The sequence below is a fragment of the Trachypithecus francoisi genome, unplaced genomic scaffold (assembly GCF_009764315.1).
Source record: "Trachypithecus francoisi isolate TF-2019V2 unplaced genomic scaffold, Tfra_2.0 Lachesis_group12, whole genome shotgun sequence".
NCBI lineage: Eukaryota > Metazoa > Chordata > Mammalia > Primates > Cercopithecidae > Trachypithecus > Trachypithecus francoisi.
In genome coordinates, this window is record NW_022681457.1 from 24,179,604 (window position 1) to 24,201,679 (window position 22,076).

The following is a 22,076-nucleotide window of genomic DNA, read 5'->3' on the forward strand; positions in this document are numbered from 1 at the left end:
TTATAAACCTAAATGTAACAGCTTAAACTATAAAACTCTTACAAGAATACATACAAGTAAATTTTGATTCGTATTTCATAATGGTTTCTTAGATAAAACACCAAAAGCACAGTGACAAAAGAAAAAAATAGAAAAATGTAACTTCATCAAAATTTAAAACTTTTGTGCTACAAACAATACCATCAAGAAAAGTGAACTCACAGACTAGGAGAAAATATTTGCTATCATGTATTAGGTAAGGAATTTGCATCCTGAACATATAAAGAACTCCTACAACTCAATACCAAGAACGCTGAAACCCCATTTAAAAAATAGGCATTAACTATTCATAAATAATAAAAAGACCAAAAGCCATTAAAAACAGAGCAAAGGTTAAAAATACCTATTTTTCCAAGAAAGATACACAAATAGCCAATACACACAAACGATGCTTAATATAGCTAGTGATTAAGAAAAGGTAAATCCAAACTACAATGAGTGCCACTTCACTTGCACTAGAATGATGATAATCAAAGAGCAGATAATATGTTATATTGGTAAAGATACGGCAAAACTGGAACCTTCACACATTAGTGGAATGCTAGTGGAATTTCTGAAGGTGCAGCCACATTGGAAAACAGTGTGGCAGTCCTTAAAAAGATTAAGCACAGAATTATCATATGACCCAGAAATTTCACTCCTAGCTATGTATCTACATACCTAAGAAAAAAACAATGTCCACACAAAAGCTTGTACATGACATTTCCACACTATGAAACATTATTCATAATAAACTATAAGTAGAAAACAACCCAAATCAACTGATAAATAAATATAGCATATCAATACAACAGACTATCATTTGGCAATAAAAAGAAATAATACCAATACATGTTATGACATGGATGAACCTTAAAAACATTATAAGTGGAAGAAGCTAGCCACAAAAGATTACATATTATACAACTCAATTTGTATGAAATGTCTGGCATAGACAAATCTATAGAGACAGAATATATATTAAACGTTGTTTAGGGACAGGTTGGAAGACTGGGGGAATGAGGAGTGACTATCGTTAATGGGTACAAAAGTGTTCCAAGATGGGTACATAAGTATTCTGTAGTAGTGGTTGCAGAACCCTGTGAATATACCAAGAAAACACCGTACAGTAAGTCCTCATTTAACATCACGGATCAGTTCTTCGAAACTGTGACTTTAAGCAACACGTTGTATAACAAACCAATTTTATCATATGTTAATTGATATAAGCAAGAGTTAAGTCCCTACAGCATATTTCTGGTCACGAAAATTTCATCAAACTTCTAAATAAATACTCAAAACACTTCTAATATTAAACATTCAAATAAATGTGCACTATATATATATTTAAGAAAGATTAATTAAAAATAAGTAGGATAATTATTTACCCAATTATCCCAGTTCAGGGTCACAAGTGGCCAAAGCCTGTTCCAGCAGCTCAGGAAAGAAGGCAGTGTATGGCAAATGCACCTGACAGCGGTAACTTAAGCAAACCCTGAGAATGACTCTATGGTCTAAAAAGAATGTGTATTTGGAGTTCTGAGCTAAGGAACCTGGGAGTGGCCAGACTTGAAGATTCATTCCTTATCTATGAGGATAAAGACATCTGAACCTCTAGCCCATCCAGTGAAATCTAGGCCATACACGGAACCAAGGTCCTTTGTTTTGAGTTAAATGAGGGTTTTCAGGTGGAAGTTACTAGGGGGAGGATGCTAAGGGAAAATGCTACGTAAACTGCATGCTTTTTCAAGTGACTGTGGTTTTCTGTCCAGCTCGCCCCTCTGTATGTAAGTTCCCTCAGTAAACCCTATGTCTCATTCTCTGGCTCCCCATCTCTTCTTCAGCCTCTCTGATACAATGCAATACATACCGAAGTCAATAGGGGTCCAGCATGACAGGCAGGAACCTGTCCTGGACAGGATGCTATTCCATCACAGGTGTACTCACACACACACCCCCATATTACCTTATGCTGCTACCACTTAGACATGCCAGTTCACCTCATGCGCACAGCTTTGGGATGTGGGAGGAAATGAGTACCCAAAAATCCCCACACACACATGGGGAGAACATGCAAACTCTACACAGACAGTAGCCCCAGCCAGGAATCAATTCTTTTCCTCATCAACATCATAAAAAAATCAAAAACAAAATGAGATATTTGAAGACCTGCTGTATTGTACAATTTAAATTGGTGACTTATATGGTATGTGAATTGTATCTTAACAATGGTGTTAAATGAGAAAAAGGCAAAAAGGCAAAAAAAGAAAATTCTTTTTATGCAATATTACATTGCAGAGTCTACAAATGAAACAAGCTTATATAAGAAAAAAGAGGCCAGGCGTCGTGGCTCATGTCTATAATCCCAGCAGTTTGAGAGGCCAAGGCAGGCGGATCATTTGAGGTCAGGAGTTCGAGACCAGTCTGGCCAACATGGTGAAACCCCATCCCTACTAAAAATACAAAAATTAGCCAGGCATGGTGGTGCACAACTGTAATTCCAGCCACTTGGGAAGCTGAGGCAGGAGAATTGCTTGAACCCAGGTGGCAATGGTTGCAGCGAGCTGAGATCGCACCACTGCACTCCAGTCTAGGCCACAGAGCGAGACTCCATCTCAAAAAAAAAAGAAAAAAGTAAACATTTAGAAATGTTTTGTATAAAACACTCTTACCTCCAGTACTGATTTCTACTTCTGTAGAATCTCTTTCCAAACTCCCAGCACTGCTAACGATATTCATTAAATGGATTGCAGTCCAAGCAAAAGGCATGCGATACTTCCCAAGTCTTTGGCAAAACTGATCTGCTTGACTCTTCAGTTTCTCCAGTTTTTCTTTATTCTGCAAAACAGAACTTTATATATTATATGATTACTCTTGAAAGAAATCAATTAAAGGCTATTTCATAATACATAAAGGAAAAGGATGAGAAGTCTCAATTCCCAGCAGAGATGAAAAAAAAATCTGTACCTTACAGAGATCAAGTATTAGTGTAATATCTTAAACAGCGAACAAACTCAACATATGCTACAAATGTACGTGCAGAGCAGGTCTTGAAATTTCTGTTTGTGATCATGTTATTCTGGGGAGAAGAGAGCAAGTACCAAACAGGTATTATGTATTGCAAGTATTTGTTTTAGGAAGGAAGCATAACCATGGTCTAGTTAGCAACTGGGAACTACAAAATATTCTAGGTTATAATTTGTTAAATTTTGTTACTCTATAAAAGATGGAAGTAGCTGAGCAAATTTGAAATAGTCCCTAACTTATAACAACCATGAGTTAAGAGTGGGGAAGCACGAATAGGCCAATGATAAACAAGCTCAGAGTTGTAACAAAAGAAGGAAAGTAAAAAGTATTAGAAGAAGACTAAACACTGGAAAAAGACTAATGGTCCAAATATTTAATAGTACAAGCATATGTGGAAGACATCTTGAAGCTAGCTCAACTTTTAGGCTACTCCTGAAACAAACCTAAAGGTGGCCTGCAAAAGCCAATCAACACTCTTAAGACTGAAACCTATACTACCTCTCTCATATACTCTTTGCAGATGAGATGTTGAACTATACACTAATGACAGTGTCCTACCTTGGGACTAAGGGCTAGAAAAAGATGAACCAATAACTAAATGATAGCACTATTTATTACTATCTATATTATACCTCTAAAACAGTTCTTGTTTTAAGTATACTTCAAGTATATTTAATTCTAACAGTGTATGTACATATAAGCAAAGAGTGGAATAAGCTGCTAGTATATTTAAGAGCACTAAGTAACAGGGCAAATTTAATATGTAAAATGACAACCTGGGGACAGCCAGAATATTATACTTTAACCATGAGTTCAGCCAGGTAATCAAGAATCAAGAAAAAAATATCATGTGCTCAGATCTACAGAAAAAGCTCAGTTCTTGTTCTGAATCTTGGGAAAACAGCAAAACATTTTCTGGGTTTGGGTTGCTTACCTAGTATTCCTCAAGCATACTTCTCCAGGAAGTTCCAGAATTAAATCTTGTGTTCAAAGATCCAAAGACCACTTGTATTCTTGTGACTAACACATAGTATCTGAAATTTGTTATCAATTACCCAACCTTTTTTTTGCTTTTATAATTTTATACACATTCTAGAAATTAAGTTGGGCGTGGTGGCTCACGCCTATAATCCCAGCACTTTGGGAGGCTGAGGCAGGTGGATCACTTGAGTTCAGGAGTTCAAGACCAGCCTGGCCAACGTGGTAAAACCCCGTCTCCACTAAAAATACAAAAATTAGCTGGGTGTGGTGGCACATGCCTGTAATTCCAGCTACTCTGGAGGTGAGGCAGGAGAATCGCTTGAACCTAGGAAGCAGAGGTTGCGGTGGGCCAAGATCGCGCCACTGAACTACAGCCTGGGTGACAGAGCAAGACTCTGTCTCAAAAGAAAAAAAAATCTAGAAATTAACCATCTGATGGCAAAAAAAAAGGCTGTATTTTCTTTTCTTTAAGACTATTATATTTTTACTATATTCCTTAACAATCTGCAGTCAGATGGAAGCCAAGAATATTTCTATTTTGCTAGGAAAATTTCTATCAATATCACTATTTTATAAATAAAGAAAACTTTTCATTATTTAGGAGTTAAACTGAATTAATTTAGTTCTCTCCATGAAGAAAAAAATTTAAAGAATCAGTTAGTTTTGAGATAGAAGAGATTTTTAAAGAATACCACAGCATATGACACAGGCTAGCTGACAAATGAAATAAAGAAGAAAGGAAGATAGGAAGCAGGCCAACAGAAAAAAATATAGTACTAGTAAAATTCTTTAATATGCTTTGTATAGTATCCTCCCAAATTGCAATAGTAATAATGTGGGGGAAATGAGAAGCATGACATTCTACCTTGGTGGCATCTGCTTCTTTGAAAATCATATATGGTTCTGCACACTCTCCAATGTCTCCTTGCTGTAGGACTTTTTCGAGCTGTCAAAGGCAAAAAAAAGTTAAGATTAAGCTTTTAAAAGCCTGACATTCAAGGATGGTTCAATATATGAAAATCAATATAACACATTAACAGAATGACAGAAAAAAATATATGACACCTCAATTGCTGCAGAACAAACATTAGACAAAATTCAGTACCTTTGCATGGCAGAAACACTCAACAAACTAGTAATGCAAAGAAACTACCTCAACATAATAAAAGGCCATATATGAAAAGCCCACAGTTAACATCATACTCAACAGTTAAAGACTGAAAGCTTTACCTCTAACATCATGAATGAGACAAGAATGCCCACCTTAGCCTCACCTATTCAGCATAGTAATGGAAGCCCAAGCCTGAGAACTAAACAAGAAAAATACATAAAGCATCTGAATTGGAAAGGAAGAAGTGAAATTATCTCTGCAAATGCTATGATCTTTTAAGTAGAAAACTTTAAAGATGCCACAAAAAAAAACTGTTAGAACTAATAAATGAATTCAACAAAGTTACAGCATACAAAATCTACATACTAGCAATGAGGAACTGAAAAAGGAAATTAAAAAAAAAATCACTTATAATACCATCAAAAAGAGTAAGATACTTACAAATAAACTAAACCAAGGAAGCAAAAGATCTATATACACTGAAGACTATAAAACCTTGCTGAGACAAATTAAACTAGACACAAATAAATGAAAAGAAATCCTGTGTTCATGGATTGAAAAGATTTGATATCATTAAGATGTGAATACTACCCAAAGCAATCTATAAATTTAATGCAATCCCTATCAAAATCTCAATGATTTTTTTTTTTGCAGAAATAGAAAAACCTATCCTAGACTTCACAGGGAATCTCAAGAGACCCTGAATAATCAAAACAAATTTAGGTAAAAAAGAAGAAAGTTGAAAGTCTCATACTTCCTGATATGAAAATTTATTTAAAAACTACAATAATCAAAACAGATACGAGATATACACACACACACACACACACACACACACACATATTCCTATTGGTTCAGTTTCACTGGAGAAGTCTAATAAAGAGTTCAAGAAAAATTAGGTAGCACCTACAGTGTATGTCCAATATTGTGTTACAGAATATCAAGATGAAAAAAAAATAAGTAAAGGCTAAATCTTTGCCATTGAAAAGTTTATAATACTGACAGACAAGTATACAGATACTACAAAATAAACAAATATATTTAACATTATTCTCACCTTTATTACAAGAAAAACATCCTGGGAAGGATAAGTGATAGAAAAAATTGCTGATCTTGCCAGGGTGGTAATGGCAGCAGGTGGTACATGTGGACGTAACAACCCTTTCATCTGCTCAGAATTAAGGTCAAAATAAAAGTTTTCTGAAATCTAAAAAATATCAATATGTCAAACTTTAAAATCTGTACATTTTACAGTGTCTATTTCTTAAATTAAAAGAATGTTGCTTCTGCTACTTGCGTTTAGAACTCATTCAATGAAACAATAACCTGTTTTCAATTACAGTAATTATAATAAGAAAACATTTAATCTTAATAAATTAAATTTCTATTTTCTTTTTAAAAACATTCATGTTAAATAATTCTGAAAAAAACCATTGCTTATTTATCTACAGATAGTAAGATATTATACTCTAATATTAAGCTTATATTTCACTGAGACCAATCTTTACATACCTAAATCAAAGTAAAAGAAGTCTACAAGCTACTTGGAAAATACAATAAGCATATTCTAAACAACCATATTCCAAATTCTTTTAATTAGAGGAGGGGGATCAAGGTCAGGAGATTGAGACCATCTTGGCCAAAATGGGGAAACCCCGTCTCCACTAACATACAAAAAATTAGTCAGGCATGGTGGCAAAGCCTGTAGTCTCAGCTACTCAGGAGGCTGAGCCAGGGGAATCGCTTGAATCTGGGAGGTAGAGGTTGCGGTGAGTTGAGACCTCGCCACTACACTCCAGCCTGGTGACAGAGCAAGACTTCATCTCAAAAAAAAAAAAAAGTAATCTCTAATAAAGTACACAAAGAAATTATCATTGAGATGATGGATTCCAAATTGAGTTTTTAAAAAATTTATGAATAATATCTCAGCAGTTTCGAGTTAGCAAATAAAAGTTGCTAGAGCAGAATTCCATTAAAGAAATCCATAATATGTCTTGTGTTGGCAGCAGAAGTCACTGAGGGCACTTCAAGTTTCCTTTTTTCTTTTTGTAATTTTAAATTGTTTTTAGTAGCAATGGGGGTCTCACTACGTTGCCCAGGCTGGTCTTGAACTCCTGGCCTCAACCAGTCCTCCCACTTTGGCCTTCCAAAGTGCTGCAATTACAGATGTGAGCCACAAGCACCCAGTCAGCACTTCAGGTTTCTACCACATATTAATCTTAGAATATTAAATTAAGAAATGTTGTAAAATAACCTTCCAAAAAGTTAAATTTAATCATGATATAATGGTAAAACTAAGAGCATTAAAACAGAATATTTAAAACACACAAAAATGGTCTTTTAGTTGGTGAGAAAATGAAAACCATGTCAATAAAAATTCACGGTCATTGTCATTCCTATTGTTAGGTACTGCTTGCCAAAAGTGCTTTTCTTGTATTGTCTTTTCTATTTCTTAAAGTTGCTTCCGCTATTTACTTTTAGAACTCTTTCAGTGAAACAATAACCTGTTTTCAATTACAGTAATTTATAATAAAAAAAATTTAGTCCTAATAAATTAAATTTCTATTTCCTTTTTAAAAAGATCTACGTTTAACAATTCTCAAAAAAATCGATCTTACAAAACAAAACAGGTTTCCAAAACCAATGATTATGACAAATGACTATGGTCAAATTATATAATTTTACCTTTTTCTTTTCCTTGACATCATATAAAGCCAAACTTGCAAAAATGGGTTCAATTTCAATTTCAAACCTTTATGAAGAAAAAGGATAAAATAATTTAAAAATAAATACAAAATACACAGTTGCAGAGAAACTGATTCCAAAACTACATTACCATAATACCTGGCACTTTTCCACACCTGTGCCTTTGCCTATATTAAAACTTCTTCCTGAAATACACTCTTCTATGCACATCGTTGAGTCTAAATCAACTTTATCTTCTCTAGTTAATCCTAATTAATTTATCCAGCTACAAAGAAACTCAAACTGCCTAAAAGCCTAATGACATATTATGTCCATTCTGAGTCACTAATCACTTTCTAACATGGTCATTTATATATGTATATATGTTCATTTTTAAATATGTTTTAAAAATAAAAGCTTAATGTTTTCTTTTTCAGATTATAAATAACATATTCAAGGCAAAAATCTGAGAAAACACATCAGAATATTCAGAGGAAAACAGGAGCATCCAAAGAATCATAATTAACAGTTTAATGCCCAATCCATCTAGAGTTTATGCATAAATGCACTTGTCAAACGAATTTTTTTAAACAAAGAGTGTCACAGTATACATAACACTTTGTAGTCTGCTTTTTTAACTTAACATTTTATGGACAAATTTTCACATTACATATATCATTCTTACCGTCATTTGTAATGCTTGCATAGTAATTCCCATTGTATGAATATGGCAAAATTTTATACTTAATTGAGATGTCTAATTCATTTCTAAGAACAATGACTTACATACAGTAAACATCTAGCAAATATTTGTTGAATGAAATAATATATAACATGAGGTTAACTAAAACTCTAGAGTAGAGGTTCTCAACGAAGGACACTTTTGCCCCTAAGGGAACATTTGGCAATACCTACATACATTTTTGGTTATCGAAACTACAGGAGTATTACTGTCACTTAGCAGTTAGAAGTCAGAGATGGAACTGAACATCCTATACTGTACAGGACAGTCTCTGATAACAAAGAACCATCTAGACAAAAATGTCAATAGTGCCGACATTGTAATAACCCTGCTCCACATTGCATATTTTTGTATTAAAAGAGAATTGAGGACCTTGTAGAAAATACACAACATATTTACATTAGGGTGAGAGTTTAATAAAGGGCCATTTACAAGGATTTGGACAGGATCTTGAGAAAACAACTACAGAGAGTGCCATTCCCTGGGGCTAGCAAAAGCAAGAGTCATTACCAACCACAGACCTAAAAGAGAACATGGAAGTAATAACCAAAAATTAGAAAGGATAACTATACCAAAGATCCATCACAGAAACTAGCCTTGGTAAGAAAGAGGCAACAGATCTAAGTGACTGAGCAGGGAAGGAGACCTCACTCTCTTCTGCCCTCTAACTTCCTGCTGATACATCCCTTAGTAAAACCCAAATAAAAGTCAAATGAGAAGAGATCTTGGTGATCCTGTCCACATGTGTCAACCTCTACAAAACCTACTCTGCATCCTTTTGACACTGTCAGTCCATTTATTTTGGCCAATCCAGTAAATAAGTGGTATTCCATTGGATTTTTCATGGGAATCTTTTCGTATATTCACTGACCATTCAGGTATCTTCTGTTGGCCCATTTTTCTATTTATTGACTCTTTCCTCATCAATTTGTAATTCTTTATGCATTCCACAAATGAGCACACTGCCAAGTATAGGTGTTGGAAATACCTTCTCCTTTTCTATGATTTAACTTCTCTTGCGTCTTTTGATGAAAAGTTGTCCATTTTAATGAAGTAAAATGTGTCAATGTTTTCTTCTAGGGGTAGTGCTTTCTGTGTCATGTCAAAGAAATCTTTTTCTAAGATCATAAAGATATCCCTACATTATCTTCTAGAAACTTTACCATTTTGTCCTTCACATTTATGTCTACGATCAATCTGTAAAAAAAATTTTGTATATCATGTGAGGCAGTGGTCAAGTTTCCTATTTTCATATGTATGAGAAACACATATAGAGAGAGACAAGACAGACAGACACAAAGAGAGGAAAGCAGCAGGGAGAAACAGATATCCAACTCTCCTACCAATTTATTGAAAGAATTACCCTTTCCATACTATAAAAAAATGTCCACTGTTACTACAAATCAAAAATGCATAAACATGTGGGTCTTTTTTAAGCTCCTTATTTTTTTAGTTGAAGTAATAAATATTTAATGAAATAATTTTACATAATAGTAACAGCATTCATTTGGCCAAACGTTTACATGTTTGTAGAGTACCACTGCATATAAAGTGGGAATATATCAAGCACAGACTTTTCTAGCTCTTTTGTCTATTCCAGTGCTCTAGTTGTCTAATCACGTACTAATACTACACTGTCTTAATTACGTAGTTTCATACTAGTCTTGACATCTGGTTGGGTTTTTTTAAACAAAGTTCTTCAAACTGCCCTGCCTCTTTTGGCCCTTTGTATTTTCATATAAATTGTAGATTCAGCTAAAAATAAACAAAAGCAGATCAAAGTGAAATGTTAATTTACTTATTCAGAAAATTAGAGGCCAAGGCAGGATCGATTGAGGCCAGGAGTTCAAGACCAGCCTGGGAAACACAGCAAGATTCCATTTCTAATTCTTTAAAAAATTTTTTAAAAGAAAGAAAATTAGTACCCAAATGTGTAACTTAGTGCCATAAAATTACTGTGTAATAATTTTATAATTTTTTTCTTTTTTTTTTTTTTTTTTTGAGACAGAGTCTGGCTCTGTCACCCAGGCTGGAGTGCAGTGGTGCGATCCCGGCTCACTGCAACCTCTGCCTCCCGGGTTCAAGAGATTCTCCTGCCTCAGCCTCCTGAGTAGCCGGGATTAGAGGTGCGCGCCACCACACCCGGCTAATTTTTGTATTTTTAGTAGAGATGGAGTTTCATCACCATGATGGCCAGGCTCATCTCAAACTCCTCATCTCAGATGATCCACCCGTCTCAGCCTTCCAAGGTGCTGGGATTACAGGTGTGAGCCACCTCGCCTGGCCAATAACTATAATATTCTTAAACAGCATTTAAAGATCCATATTATTACTATGATGAACAAAGGGCGGAACTCGAGAAAATAAACCGAAGAAACCAATACAAATCCACTGAGCTCCACTTTAAGTAGACAAGAATTTATAAATGCGACAAGAATTTATAAATTAGATACATTATTTGATTTTTTTTAAGTTTCAAAAGGTTCTTCCATTACAGAGTACCAAAAACGTATATGCAGAGTTTTTTTCTTTTTTATATTCCTCACGGATTCAGTACACAATTTGAGTAACTTCAAAAAAAAGAATGCTACATTATTTCTATACTATCAAACATAGGCATGTTTCAAGAAATGCTACTTGCTGAGCAATACTCAAAGGCTATTATGCTGCAAAAAAGGTATTTTTTTATTCACTATAAATGTACCACTCTACATACTCACTTATTTAAAATGCTGAGAATACTTACAACAATGAAAAAAAATTTTTTTTAAATTACCAAAGGCCTACTGTAAGACATTACTAATAAGATGTGACTTACTTGTTCGGTCTTTTAAAAATTAAGTGTGTGGGCCGGGCACGGTGGCTCAAGCCTGTAATCCCAGCACTTTGGAAGGCCGAGGCGGGTGGATCATGAGGTCGAGATCGAGACCATCCTGGCCAACATTGTCAACATGGTGAAACACCGTCTCTACTAAAAATACAAAAAATTAGCTAGGCGTGGTGGCATGTGCCTGTAGTCCCAGCTACTAGGGAGGCGGAGGCAGAAAAATCACTTGAACCTGGGAGGTGGAGGTTGCAGTGAGCCGAGATTGTGCCATTGCACTCCCGCCTAGGCAACAGAGCAAGACTCTGTCTCAAAAAAAAAAGAAAGAAAAAATTACGTGTGTGTGTGTGTGTGTATTTATTCCCTTTAAAAATAATTTATTTGATTCTGATCACAAAATACAGGGAAGGAGCAAGGGCAACACTTATAACCCCTTGGTCGCACATGTTCCTAGTCTATGTGTCTATAAATACCCTTTGTATAACAGCAAACTCATGCTATCCTCCAAGCGTTGTTTCACATTCTAACAGCTAGAGTATAGCACACGACCAGGTGGGAAGTAAAAACAGATGCCCTATTCACAAGGTAGAGTCTCCCTCCAAATAGTGTTCCAGCTCTCTTTTGCTACTACTACTGAAACCAAAGTAGCTGGTTGTTCCTACTATTGATCTTCTAAAATTATTTCATGAACAAGTAGGTCATAGACAAATTATGTCTGCACAATTCTTAGAGTGGCTTAAAGTAACCTTATAAAAAGGCAGTGACTGAGGTCTGTTCCTTACCCCCAGCTTCCTACGTCCCAGGCTGCCTGTGGCACCTGGACTGCCCCTCCTGGGTCCCCACATCCCAGGGCAGCAATCAAAGAAGGGCAGGCCAGGCCAAGGATGAGGATTAAACAGTCTTTATTGGGCTCAGACCAGGAGTCCATGGGTCTTGAGGACCTCTATGTATTTGTCAATTTTCTTCTCCATGTTCTTTCAGCCTGTTTCTGTAGCCTCGTAAGCTGTCTTTTCCTCCAGTAGAGGATCTTAGCCTTCTCCTTCCTCTTCTCCTTCAGGGTGGCTGTCACTGCCTGGTACTTCCAGCCAACATCATGAGCCAGGAGCCCCAGGTAGGCAACCTTTCTCACAGGCTTCAGGCACACAACATTGAGAGCAGCCACCATTCACTTTTTGTCATAGTGGAGTGGGATCCCATCAAACATCTCGAGGTGGTACAAAGCAGCCTGGCCTCACTTGGTCTTGTGGGGCAGCATGCTTCACATGGTCCACCAAAAGAGGCAGTTGGGGACTTGGAAATGGTACGGGCCTCAGAAAGGATTGGTGTTCATCTACCTGCAGAGGAAGGCCAGGTACTTTAACGTGTTTCTGTAGAAATTGCCAGAAATGTGGATGCCCTCACAACACATGATCACCACCTTCCAGTCCAGCAGTACCTGCTTGACCACAATGGCTGCTGGGCAATCCGGAGATAGCCTCAGCCTCAAGCACCAGGACCTTCCCCCTCCCAACTTTGGCAGCTGCCTGGGAAAGGTTAAACTGGGTGTGTTTTCACATTTACTTACAAACAATTACAGTACAGTTTTGAACATTTTATCAATATGTGTTGACCCTGCATTTTGACTTAAAGTCAATTTTGTAAGATGTTAATATTGTTCCCTCAGCTTTCATTTGGTTAATATTTGCCATTATATCTTCATATAATTTTTTAATAAATTTTAATTTTAATAAATATTTTTACTTTCAACCTTTCTGGGTGCTTATGTTTTATGTGGATTGCCTGTTTTTTTAATAAAAGACATGTAACTGAGTTTTTTTAATGCAGTCTCTTAAATGGATAGTTTGGTCCACTTACACTTATTCTTAAGACTTATATTTGGATTCATTTCTAGCAGTTTATTTTTATTGTTTCTTTTTTCTTTTTTTTTTTGAGATGGAGTCTTGCTCTGTCATCCAGGCTGGAGTGCAATGGTGTGATCTCCACTCACTGCAGCCTCCACCTCCTGGGTTCAAGCGATTCTCCTGCCTCAGTCTCCCAAGTAGCTGGGATTATAGACACACGCCACCATACCTGGCTAATTTTTCGTATTTTTAGTGGAGAGTGGTTTCATCACCTCAGCCTCCCAAAGTGCTGGGATTACAGGCATGAGCCACTGTGCCCAGCCTATGCTACTTTTTCTAAGTGTTTTTCCATTCCTGCCTTCTTTCTTTTGAATTGACTTATAGCTCCACTTTCAAGCCAGTTTTTCTCCTTTGCCTACAATTTACATTTCTATTTTTGTAATGGTTACTCAAGAACTTTTAAAGTACATAGTTAAGTTTTTAAATATTAATCAATATCTTTATTATTCTCCCAAACAATAAGATCTTAGAATGTTTTAACCCTAATCAACCCCCAATTTATAGTTATTGATTTTTAGTTCTATCTTAATTATTTTAACTTCATAAACTAGACTATTACAGCAAAAACAGGTTTATCTTTGTTTTCCATTTCTTTCTTTGTTCATCATTCTTTCTTTCACCTAAAATCTTTCTTCCTGAAGTACTTCCTTTAGAAGTTACATTTTTAGTGATAAAATGTTGTTAGAAAACACTAACAATTTTTATCAGTATAAAAAGTTATTTACCTCATCATTTGCAGATTTCAAAAAATGAACACAAATTCTTTGCATATCCTCCCATTAAGAAAAGTCTATTTCTCCATACCTTGAATTCAGGCTGGTCTTGTGATTTGTTTTGATCAATAAATGATATGCTGTAAGAGTTTTAATCCAAGGCCACAAAGAGGTCTTACAGCTTCCACTCTCCTTTTTCTGAAAACCCTTCCACCACTACATGAACAAGCCCAGGTCAGCCCACTGAACAATGGGAAAAGCATAGCTACTTTCCCAGTTGACATTAAGCCAACTGCCAAATACATAAACGAGAGACTCCTAGACCAACCTGCCTGCCAACTACCAGACATGCACAACTCCTTTATAGATCATCCAATCCCAACCAGATTGGCCCAAACTACAAGAACTTCCCAAATAACCCACAGAATCATGAGAAATACTGAACATCTATTGTTTTAAAACATTACATCTTAAGGTAGTTTACAGTGCAGCAAAAACTAACTGCTTCAAGAATGTGTTTGTTGAAAGGTAATTTTACTGGTTCATACGTTTGTGGTCAACAGTTATTTTCTCTTAACAACATTGAAGATAACACTCAATGTCTTCTGGCTTCCATTGCTGCTGTGATAAATCAGCTGTTAGCCTAATTATAATTTCTTTTTTCTTTTTCTTTTTTGAGATGGAGTCTTGCTCTGTTACCCAGGCTGGAGTGCAGTGGTGCGATCTCAGCTCACTGCAAGCTCCACCTCCTGGGTTCACACCAATCTCCTGCGTTAGCCTCCCAGGCAGCTGGGACTACAGGCGCCCGCCACCACGTCTGGCTAAATTTCTGTATTTTTAGTAGAGACAGGGTTTTACTGTGTTAGCCAGGATGGCCTTGATCTCCTGACCTTGTGATCTGCCTGCCTAGACCTCCCAAAGTGCTGGGATTACAGGCATGAGCCACTGCGCCTGATGGCTATTTGTAATATCTTTGCATAGGATCTCTTTTTCTCTCTGGCTGCTTTTAATATAGTTTCTTGGTTTTGTATTCTCCATTTTTACTATGTTTAGTCTGGATATGAATTTCTTTTATTTATTATTCCTAGATCCTACTAGACATCCAGAATTGAGAGTTACTACTATGATTCATAAATTTTGAACAATTCTCAGCCATTATCTCTTTAATAACTGTTTTCTTCTTCCCTAAATTATTTCCATTCTAGAATTCAAATTAGACTTTTTGTTGATATCACTTTATTTTCCATCTATATACATCTTTGTGTACACTTTGTATAAATTTTTTGTTTTATTATCAAGTTCACTTATTCACTCTTCAGTTTTAACTAGTCTATGTTGAGCCTACCTAAATGGATTTATTTATTTATTTATTTATTTATTTATTTTTGAGACGGAGTCTGGCTCTGTCGCCCAGACTGGAGTGCAGTGGCCGGATCTCAGCTCACTGCAAGCTCCGCCTCCCGGGTTCACGCCATTCTCCTGCCTCAGCCTCCCGAGTACCTGGGACTACAGATGCCTGCCACCTCGCCCGGCTAGTTTTTTGTATTTTTTTTTAGTAGAGACGCGGTTTCACCGTGTTAGCCAGGATGGTCTCGATCTCCTGACCTCGTGATCCGCCCGTCTCGGCCTCCCAAAGTGCTGGGATTACAGGCTTGAGCCACGGCGCCCGGCCGAGCCTACCTAAATGGATTTATAATTTCAATTATAAAATCTTGAAAAAGATCACATGAATCTTTTCAAAATCTTCCTGGTCAATTCTGACAGTTTCTTGTTCTGTTATAATATTTTCAAATAATTATTTATTTAAATATACTAAAAGTACTTATATTCTAAATCTGACTGGTAGTCCTTTTCAAGTCTGCAGTTTGTTTTGCCATGTTTGTTGATTTATGACTGGAGCTGAAACTTTATCTGTAGAAATATTTTGAGGCCTAAATTTTTAAAGTGAATTCCTCTAAAAACAATTAATTAATGTATGCTTCTGCCAGGTACCTAAGGCCACTGCAAACCTAGAATCACTTTAAACTTTTGCCTTGGAATTTTTTGAGCCACACATATAGTAGGTAAGCTTATGACTAGGAATTCTCAGAGTTTTCTCTTTTTATTTTTTCCTGTTTCCTGTCTGACTTTTCCCTGCCAAAGTTGAAGTTGCAGCAAACAAATATCACTACTATATCTAATTTTACTCTCGTGAAATCTGGTGTTAAGCATTTATGTTTCTATCCTGCTTGCATGCCAAGCTCTTTTCCTTGTAGCCCATTAAAATGAGGAAGAGCAATAGCCCTAATGTAAAATTAGCTACAGAATACTTACTCCTGGGAAATTATGACTTCTTAGCATTTCTTGGCTAAATTCGTATCAACTTGACCATGCCTAGAAGATATTCCCCTGAATGTATAAATCACTATGTTACTGACTAATAGTCTTCTTAATAGTAGAAATAATTTTCTCATCCAGGATAAAGAAAGGCTGTTCTTAGGAAACAAAATGTAAGAGAAACAATTTTCAAAAATATATCAGTTTCTATAATGAGCTAAAGTAAATCTATCATTTCTGACTCTTTCTGAACTTTTGTGACCTCAAGTTCTTCCTCACTTTAAACCTGGACTTTTCTTATCATAGACAAATCAGATGTATATAATTATTACTTTAGAATTTTTAATGAGAGCCAAACAAACAAAAGCTAAAGAAAATAGAGTTGTACAAAAAAAATTCTATATTTTATTTCTCTAAGAGAGAAATAACAAACTTGTAAATTTTATTAATCAAGAAAATCATAAGTAAAGCTACAATGAGACAACACTTCACACCCACTAGAATGGTTATAAAAAAAAAAAAAACACAGGTAATAACAAATGTTGGTGAAACGTGGAGAAATTAGAATCATTCTAACTTGCTAGTGGTAATGTAAAATGGTACAGTTGCTTTGGAAAACAGTCTGGATAACTCCTCCAAAAGTTAAACATGGAGTTACTATACTAACCATAATTCCTATCCTAGGTATATACTCAAGAGAAATGAGAACACATGTCCCACAAAAACCTATATACAAATTATGAACTTAATTTGTAACAGCCAAAAAGTGGAAGCAATCATTACTGATTAATAGATAAACAGAATGTGGCATATTCATCAATGGAATATCAAAAGAAATTATAGTACTGACACATGTTACAGCATAAACCTTAAAAACACTATGAAAAACTAAGTTTAAAAAAAAAGGACTACATATTGCAAGATTCCATTCACAGGAAATAGTCAGAATAAGCAAATGTGTAGAGACAGAAAGTAGGATAGTGGTTGCCTAAGGATGGAGAAGTTGGGGAAAACAGGGAGTGACTACTAACGAATACGAAATTTCTCTTCGGGATGATGAAAGTACTCCAAAATTTATTGTAATTATAGTTGCACAGATCTGAGAATATACTAAAATCCACTGAATTGTATCCTTGGTGAACTGGGTAAACTCACTGGTGAACTGTACACTGAATATACACTGAGTGAACCACATAATATGTGAATTATACTTCAATATAGCTATGTTTCTTTTCAAAGTAGAAACAACCCAAATGCTCACTGACTGATAAATGGATAAACAAAAGGTGGTGTATCCACACAGTGGAATATTGTTCAGTCATATAAAAAAATGAACTACTGGCCGGGCGCGATGGCTCAAGCCTGTAATCCCAGCACTTTGGGAGGCCGAGACGGGCGGATCACGAGGTCAAGAGATCGAGACCATCCTGGCTAACACAGTGAAACCCCGTCTCTACTAAAAATACAAAAAAACTAGCCGGCGAGGCGGCGGCGCCTGTAGTCCCAGCTACTCGGGAGGCTGAGGCAGGAGAATGGCGTAAACCCAGGAGGCGGAGCTTGCAGTGAGCTGAGATCCGGCCACTGCACTCCAGTCGGGCGACAGAGCGAGACTCCGCCTCAAAAAAAAAAAAAAAAAAAAAAAAAAAAAAATGAACTACTTGGACGGGCATGGTGGCTCACACCTGTAATCCCAGCACTTTGGGAGGCTGAGGCAGGCAGAACACAAGGTCAGGTGACCGAGACCATCCTGGCCAACATGGTGAAACCTCATCTCTACTAAAAATACAAAAAATTAGCCAAGTGTGGTGGCAGGTGCCTGTAATCCCAGCTACTTGGGAGGCTGAGATAGGAGAATCGCTTGAACCCTGGAGGCAGAGGTTGCACTACTACACTCCAGCCTGGGCAACAGAGTGAGACTCTGTCTCAAGAAAAAAAAAGAACTACTCATATATGCTAAAACATAGATGAACATCGAAAACATTATGCTGTATGAAGAAACCAGACACAAATGGCTACATATAATTTCACTTACATGAAATATTCAAAATGGGTGAGCTCATAGAGACAGAAAGAAAACTAGTGACGGTCGGGACTGAGGAAAAAAGAGAACGGGGAGTGACTACTAACAGGTATTGTTATGGTCTGAACAGTATCATCCCCCAAAATTCGTATGTTAAAGCCCTAACCCTCAATGTGACTGTAATTGGAAATAAGCCCTTTAAAGGCTTATTAAGGTTAAATGAGGTCCTAAGAGTGGAGCACTAATCCCATGGAACTGGTATCCTTATAAGAAGAGGAAGAGATACAAGCGACCTCTCTCTTTCTGGGCACACACAGAAGAAAGGTCATGTGAGAATGCAGCAAGCAGCAGCCACCTGCAAGCCAGGGAGAGATGCCTCATGAGAAACCAACTCACTGGCACCCTCATCTTTGATTTCTAGCCTCTACAACTGTGAGAAATAAATTTCTATTGTTTCAGCTACCCAGCCTATGGTTCTACTATGGCAGCCTGAGCAGACTAATACAGGCATGGAGTTTCTTCCTGGGATAATGAGTATGTTCTCAAGTTAGACAGTAATGACAGCTATACAACTCTGTGAATATATACGACTAACCTGTATACTTCAAAAGGGTTAATTTTATGATATATAAATTAGATCACAATAAAGCTGTTAAAAAACAGAACAAGACTGTAAGTAAGAACTGATGTTAGGTGTCCTGTTATTCAAAAGATTCAATGCACTTAATCTATCTAACATGTTTCTGAATAAATCTAAATATACAAAGCCTTAGCTTTCAAGGAAAGAAATTGCCAGAATTATATATAGACATGGTCTGTCCCTATGAGTTGCTTGTTTCAGAAAGCTCTATGAACAGAAACTTTTTTCTTAAGTTGGAACGAATAATTAAACTTATAATATTAACATAACAGCACGAAATAAGAGAAAGCACTTTGTAAAGCAGAATGTAAATATATCACCTCAATGATGTTAGCAGAAACCAGATCTAAGTTTTTTCAAGAAGGAAAAAATACATATGTCAAAATCTTCAAAAAACAAAGCCTACTGTAAAATCAAATTGATTTTATATTTGTTACAGGGCAGGCTTAGCTTCATATATATCTTAGGCTTAGAACAGTAGGATTAGCTTCATACATAGGTTTGAATGCTGAATAGCATTTAAAATGATATACAGAATTTAAAAGTTGACTTTACACTTGGTACACAGTAGGCTTAGCTTCATAAATATGTTAGGCTTAGCACAGTAGGCTCAGTTTCATATATACGTTTGAATGCTGAATAGCATTTAAAATGACATGTAGAACAATACTTCTCAAAAGGACACAAATACAACTATAAAATCTACTCAGATTTTGTTACACCAGTACTAAAATTTTATCCTGGAAAATAAAAGCTGTAAGTAAAAGAAATAAATACTCACTTAAGTGATAAGCATTTTACAAGAAGTCTCTGACCAAAATGTTCTTTGGGTACATCAGGAACACTAAGCCGTTCTATCGGTTCTTCCTACAAATTGAAAAGCAACACCAAAATGAATATGCTTATCATATTCCAACTCTTTTTTTAAGAACTTACTTTACTAATCTAATACTTTTAGTCTTCACAATAGAACATAGAAAAGAACGACCTATTTATCCACAGACAGAAGTCATTTGATTATAAGTTACTCATTAAGAATAGGAAATTCACTAGTATAAAATGTATTCATTTATAAAAGTTACAGCTATGTTTCAGTTGCTTTATGACCTACATTATTGTAATAAATACTCTACATAATCATAATCGCAAAAGATCGATTTTAATAATCATTTGCTTCTTTATATGCAAACATCTATACCTCATCCGGTGATGGATGCAAAGCAAAAAGTTCTTTGTGACGGTTTGATTTCCTTTGGTCATCATTCTGACGGTCTATTTCTTCATTTGGAGTTCGATCAAGTAAATTGGGAAGCAAAGCATCAGGAAGTGAATTTTTCAAGTCAAAGATACTACAGGCCCAGCTACCCCTTGGGGTATCATCTATTGACATTGAACGTCTTTTAAGGTCATCCTGTCACGCAAAACATTAAATATAATTATATTAATTAATAAATAAATTGACAATTATTTTAAAATAACTTCTTATAGTTATTTAAGAATAAAAGTATTACTTGATCATCCTGGTAGTTGTTGCCATCTGGAGCTTCATCAGATTCAAAAACTTGTTTTGGCAAACCTTTTTGCCTTTCTTTCTGTTTATCTAATGTGTTGGGATTAAATCCTGTTCCCAATTTATGGTATCTATTAAAGAAAAAAGTTACATAAAGATCAACTATCAAACTTCAGAATGTTCTCACTTTTTGGGCATCATTATGTAATAAGCCAAGTGTTTTCTGCATTATTTCTTTATGTAATATGAATCCATTCTAGCAACTGAGGTTAAAGAAAATTTCCATTCAATGCTCCTTTAACCCAGCTAAGGAGTAGAGTATGACTTTCCGAAAGTAAATCATATTTTCCTTCTTTCCATGCCAATCATGTGTATATAAATTAAGCTGTACTTTCAATTCAGAGAATTGGTCAGTAAAAAGAAAACTTGGGAAGCTAGTAACTTGGGTTAAAGAATAAAATGAGAAAATAGAAAATATACATTGAATTAAAAATAATATAATTTTAAAAGGTTATATACATATAAAGCACTGAATCTTAAAATTTCAAGTAGCCAACAAATTTTTTGCTATCTCTCATTATCTATAAAAGATCTTAACCTAAAGCTACAGACTTGTAACATGAAAAACAGCAAAATCTACACCATCACTGTGTACATATATATTACTTAACATTAAATATAAACACAGGTAGCTAAAAACAACTCTTAAATTAATGCAAGCTTCTTTCTTAACAATCCAGTAACAACCTAACACCCAAGAACATCAAATATGAGCTGATCAAAGAGCAATTATTGTTCATGACTCAACACTTCACAGAGCCAAACTGAAGGAATATTTTAGTTGAAGCAAAACAATAATGTTCACAAGAAGATGGTACAGTTCTTGCTATCACCCAATTCATGAGATAGTAAAGAATCACATTTGATATGAATTACATCCAGTCTTGTTGCTAAAGCTATTAAAATAGCAATTACATGATATTAACATCACCGCATAATCGCAAAAGAGAAAGAACTAAAGACACTCAATATAGTAATATTAAAGTTATTACTTAGAAGCAGATATCTTAATATTTAATGGAATGTTTCAGTGTCTTAATTTGTAAAGCTGCATAGGTAAGCTGCTCTGATAAATCAGAATGCCACTGAATTCTATCCTTAAAAAATTGACAATATGAAATTCAAGAAAGCAAAGAATGATTCATGATCAATACTCTCTTCTATATCACCCAGTCCTCTAGTCAGTTGCTATGATAAGGCTCTAATAATTACCCATTCAACCCCACACACATCACCATTTTTCTGACTTGTTTCTTGGTATTCTCACTCTCATTTACGGTTCCAGCCACACTGTCCTCTTTACTCTTTGTTCCTTGAACATTTCTAGCATGTGATCAATATGAAGCCTTTGCATGTATTGCTCTTCCCTCTGCCTAATAACATTCTTCCCCCAGATATTCACAAGGCTCACTTCCTTCAGGTCTCTGCTCAAAATCACCTTATCAGTAAGGCTTCCTCTGATTAATTATATAAAACAGAAGGTTGAGCACAGGGGCTCACACCTGTAATCCCAACACTCGGGGAGGCT

At 35.8% G+C, this 22,076-nt stretch overlaps 1 protein-coding gene and 1 pseudogene across 15 annotated transcripts in view; both read right to left on the reverse strand.

Annotated features, from left to right (window-relative positions):
- Positions 1–22,076, reverse strand: part of DOCK7 (dedicator of cytokinesis 7) — a 237,039-nt gene that overhangs the window by 177,257 nt on the left and 37,706 nt on the right. For all 15 annotated transcript variants that reach the window (XM_033225112.1, XM_033225110.1, XM_033225108.1 and 12 more), the window contains exons 5-11: positions 20,490–20,619; positions 20,177–20,389; positions 19,760–19,845; positions 7,823–7,889; positions 6,195–6,344; positions 4,892–4,972; positions 2,691–2,856 (exon numbers count right to left, since the gene is read on the reverse strand). In XM_033225112.1, coding sequence (XP_033081003.1) covers positions 2,691–2,856; positions 4,892–4,972; positions 6,195–6,344; positions 7,823–7,889; positions 19,760–19,845; positions 20,177–20,389; positions 20,490–20,619 — 893 coding nt within the window. The remainder of the gene's footprint in view (positions 1–2,690; positions 2,857–4,891; positions 4,973–6,194; positions 6,345–7,822; positions 7,890–19,759; positions 19,846–20,176; positions 20,390–20,489; positions 20,620–22,076) is intronic.
- Positions 12,261–13,311, reverse strand: LOC117092010 (annotated as a pseudogene).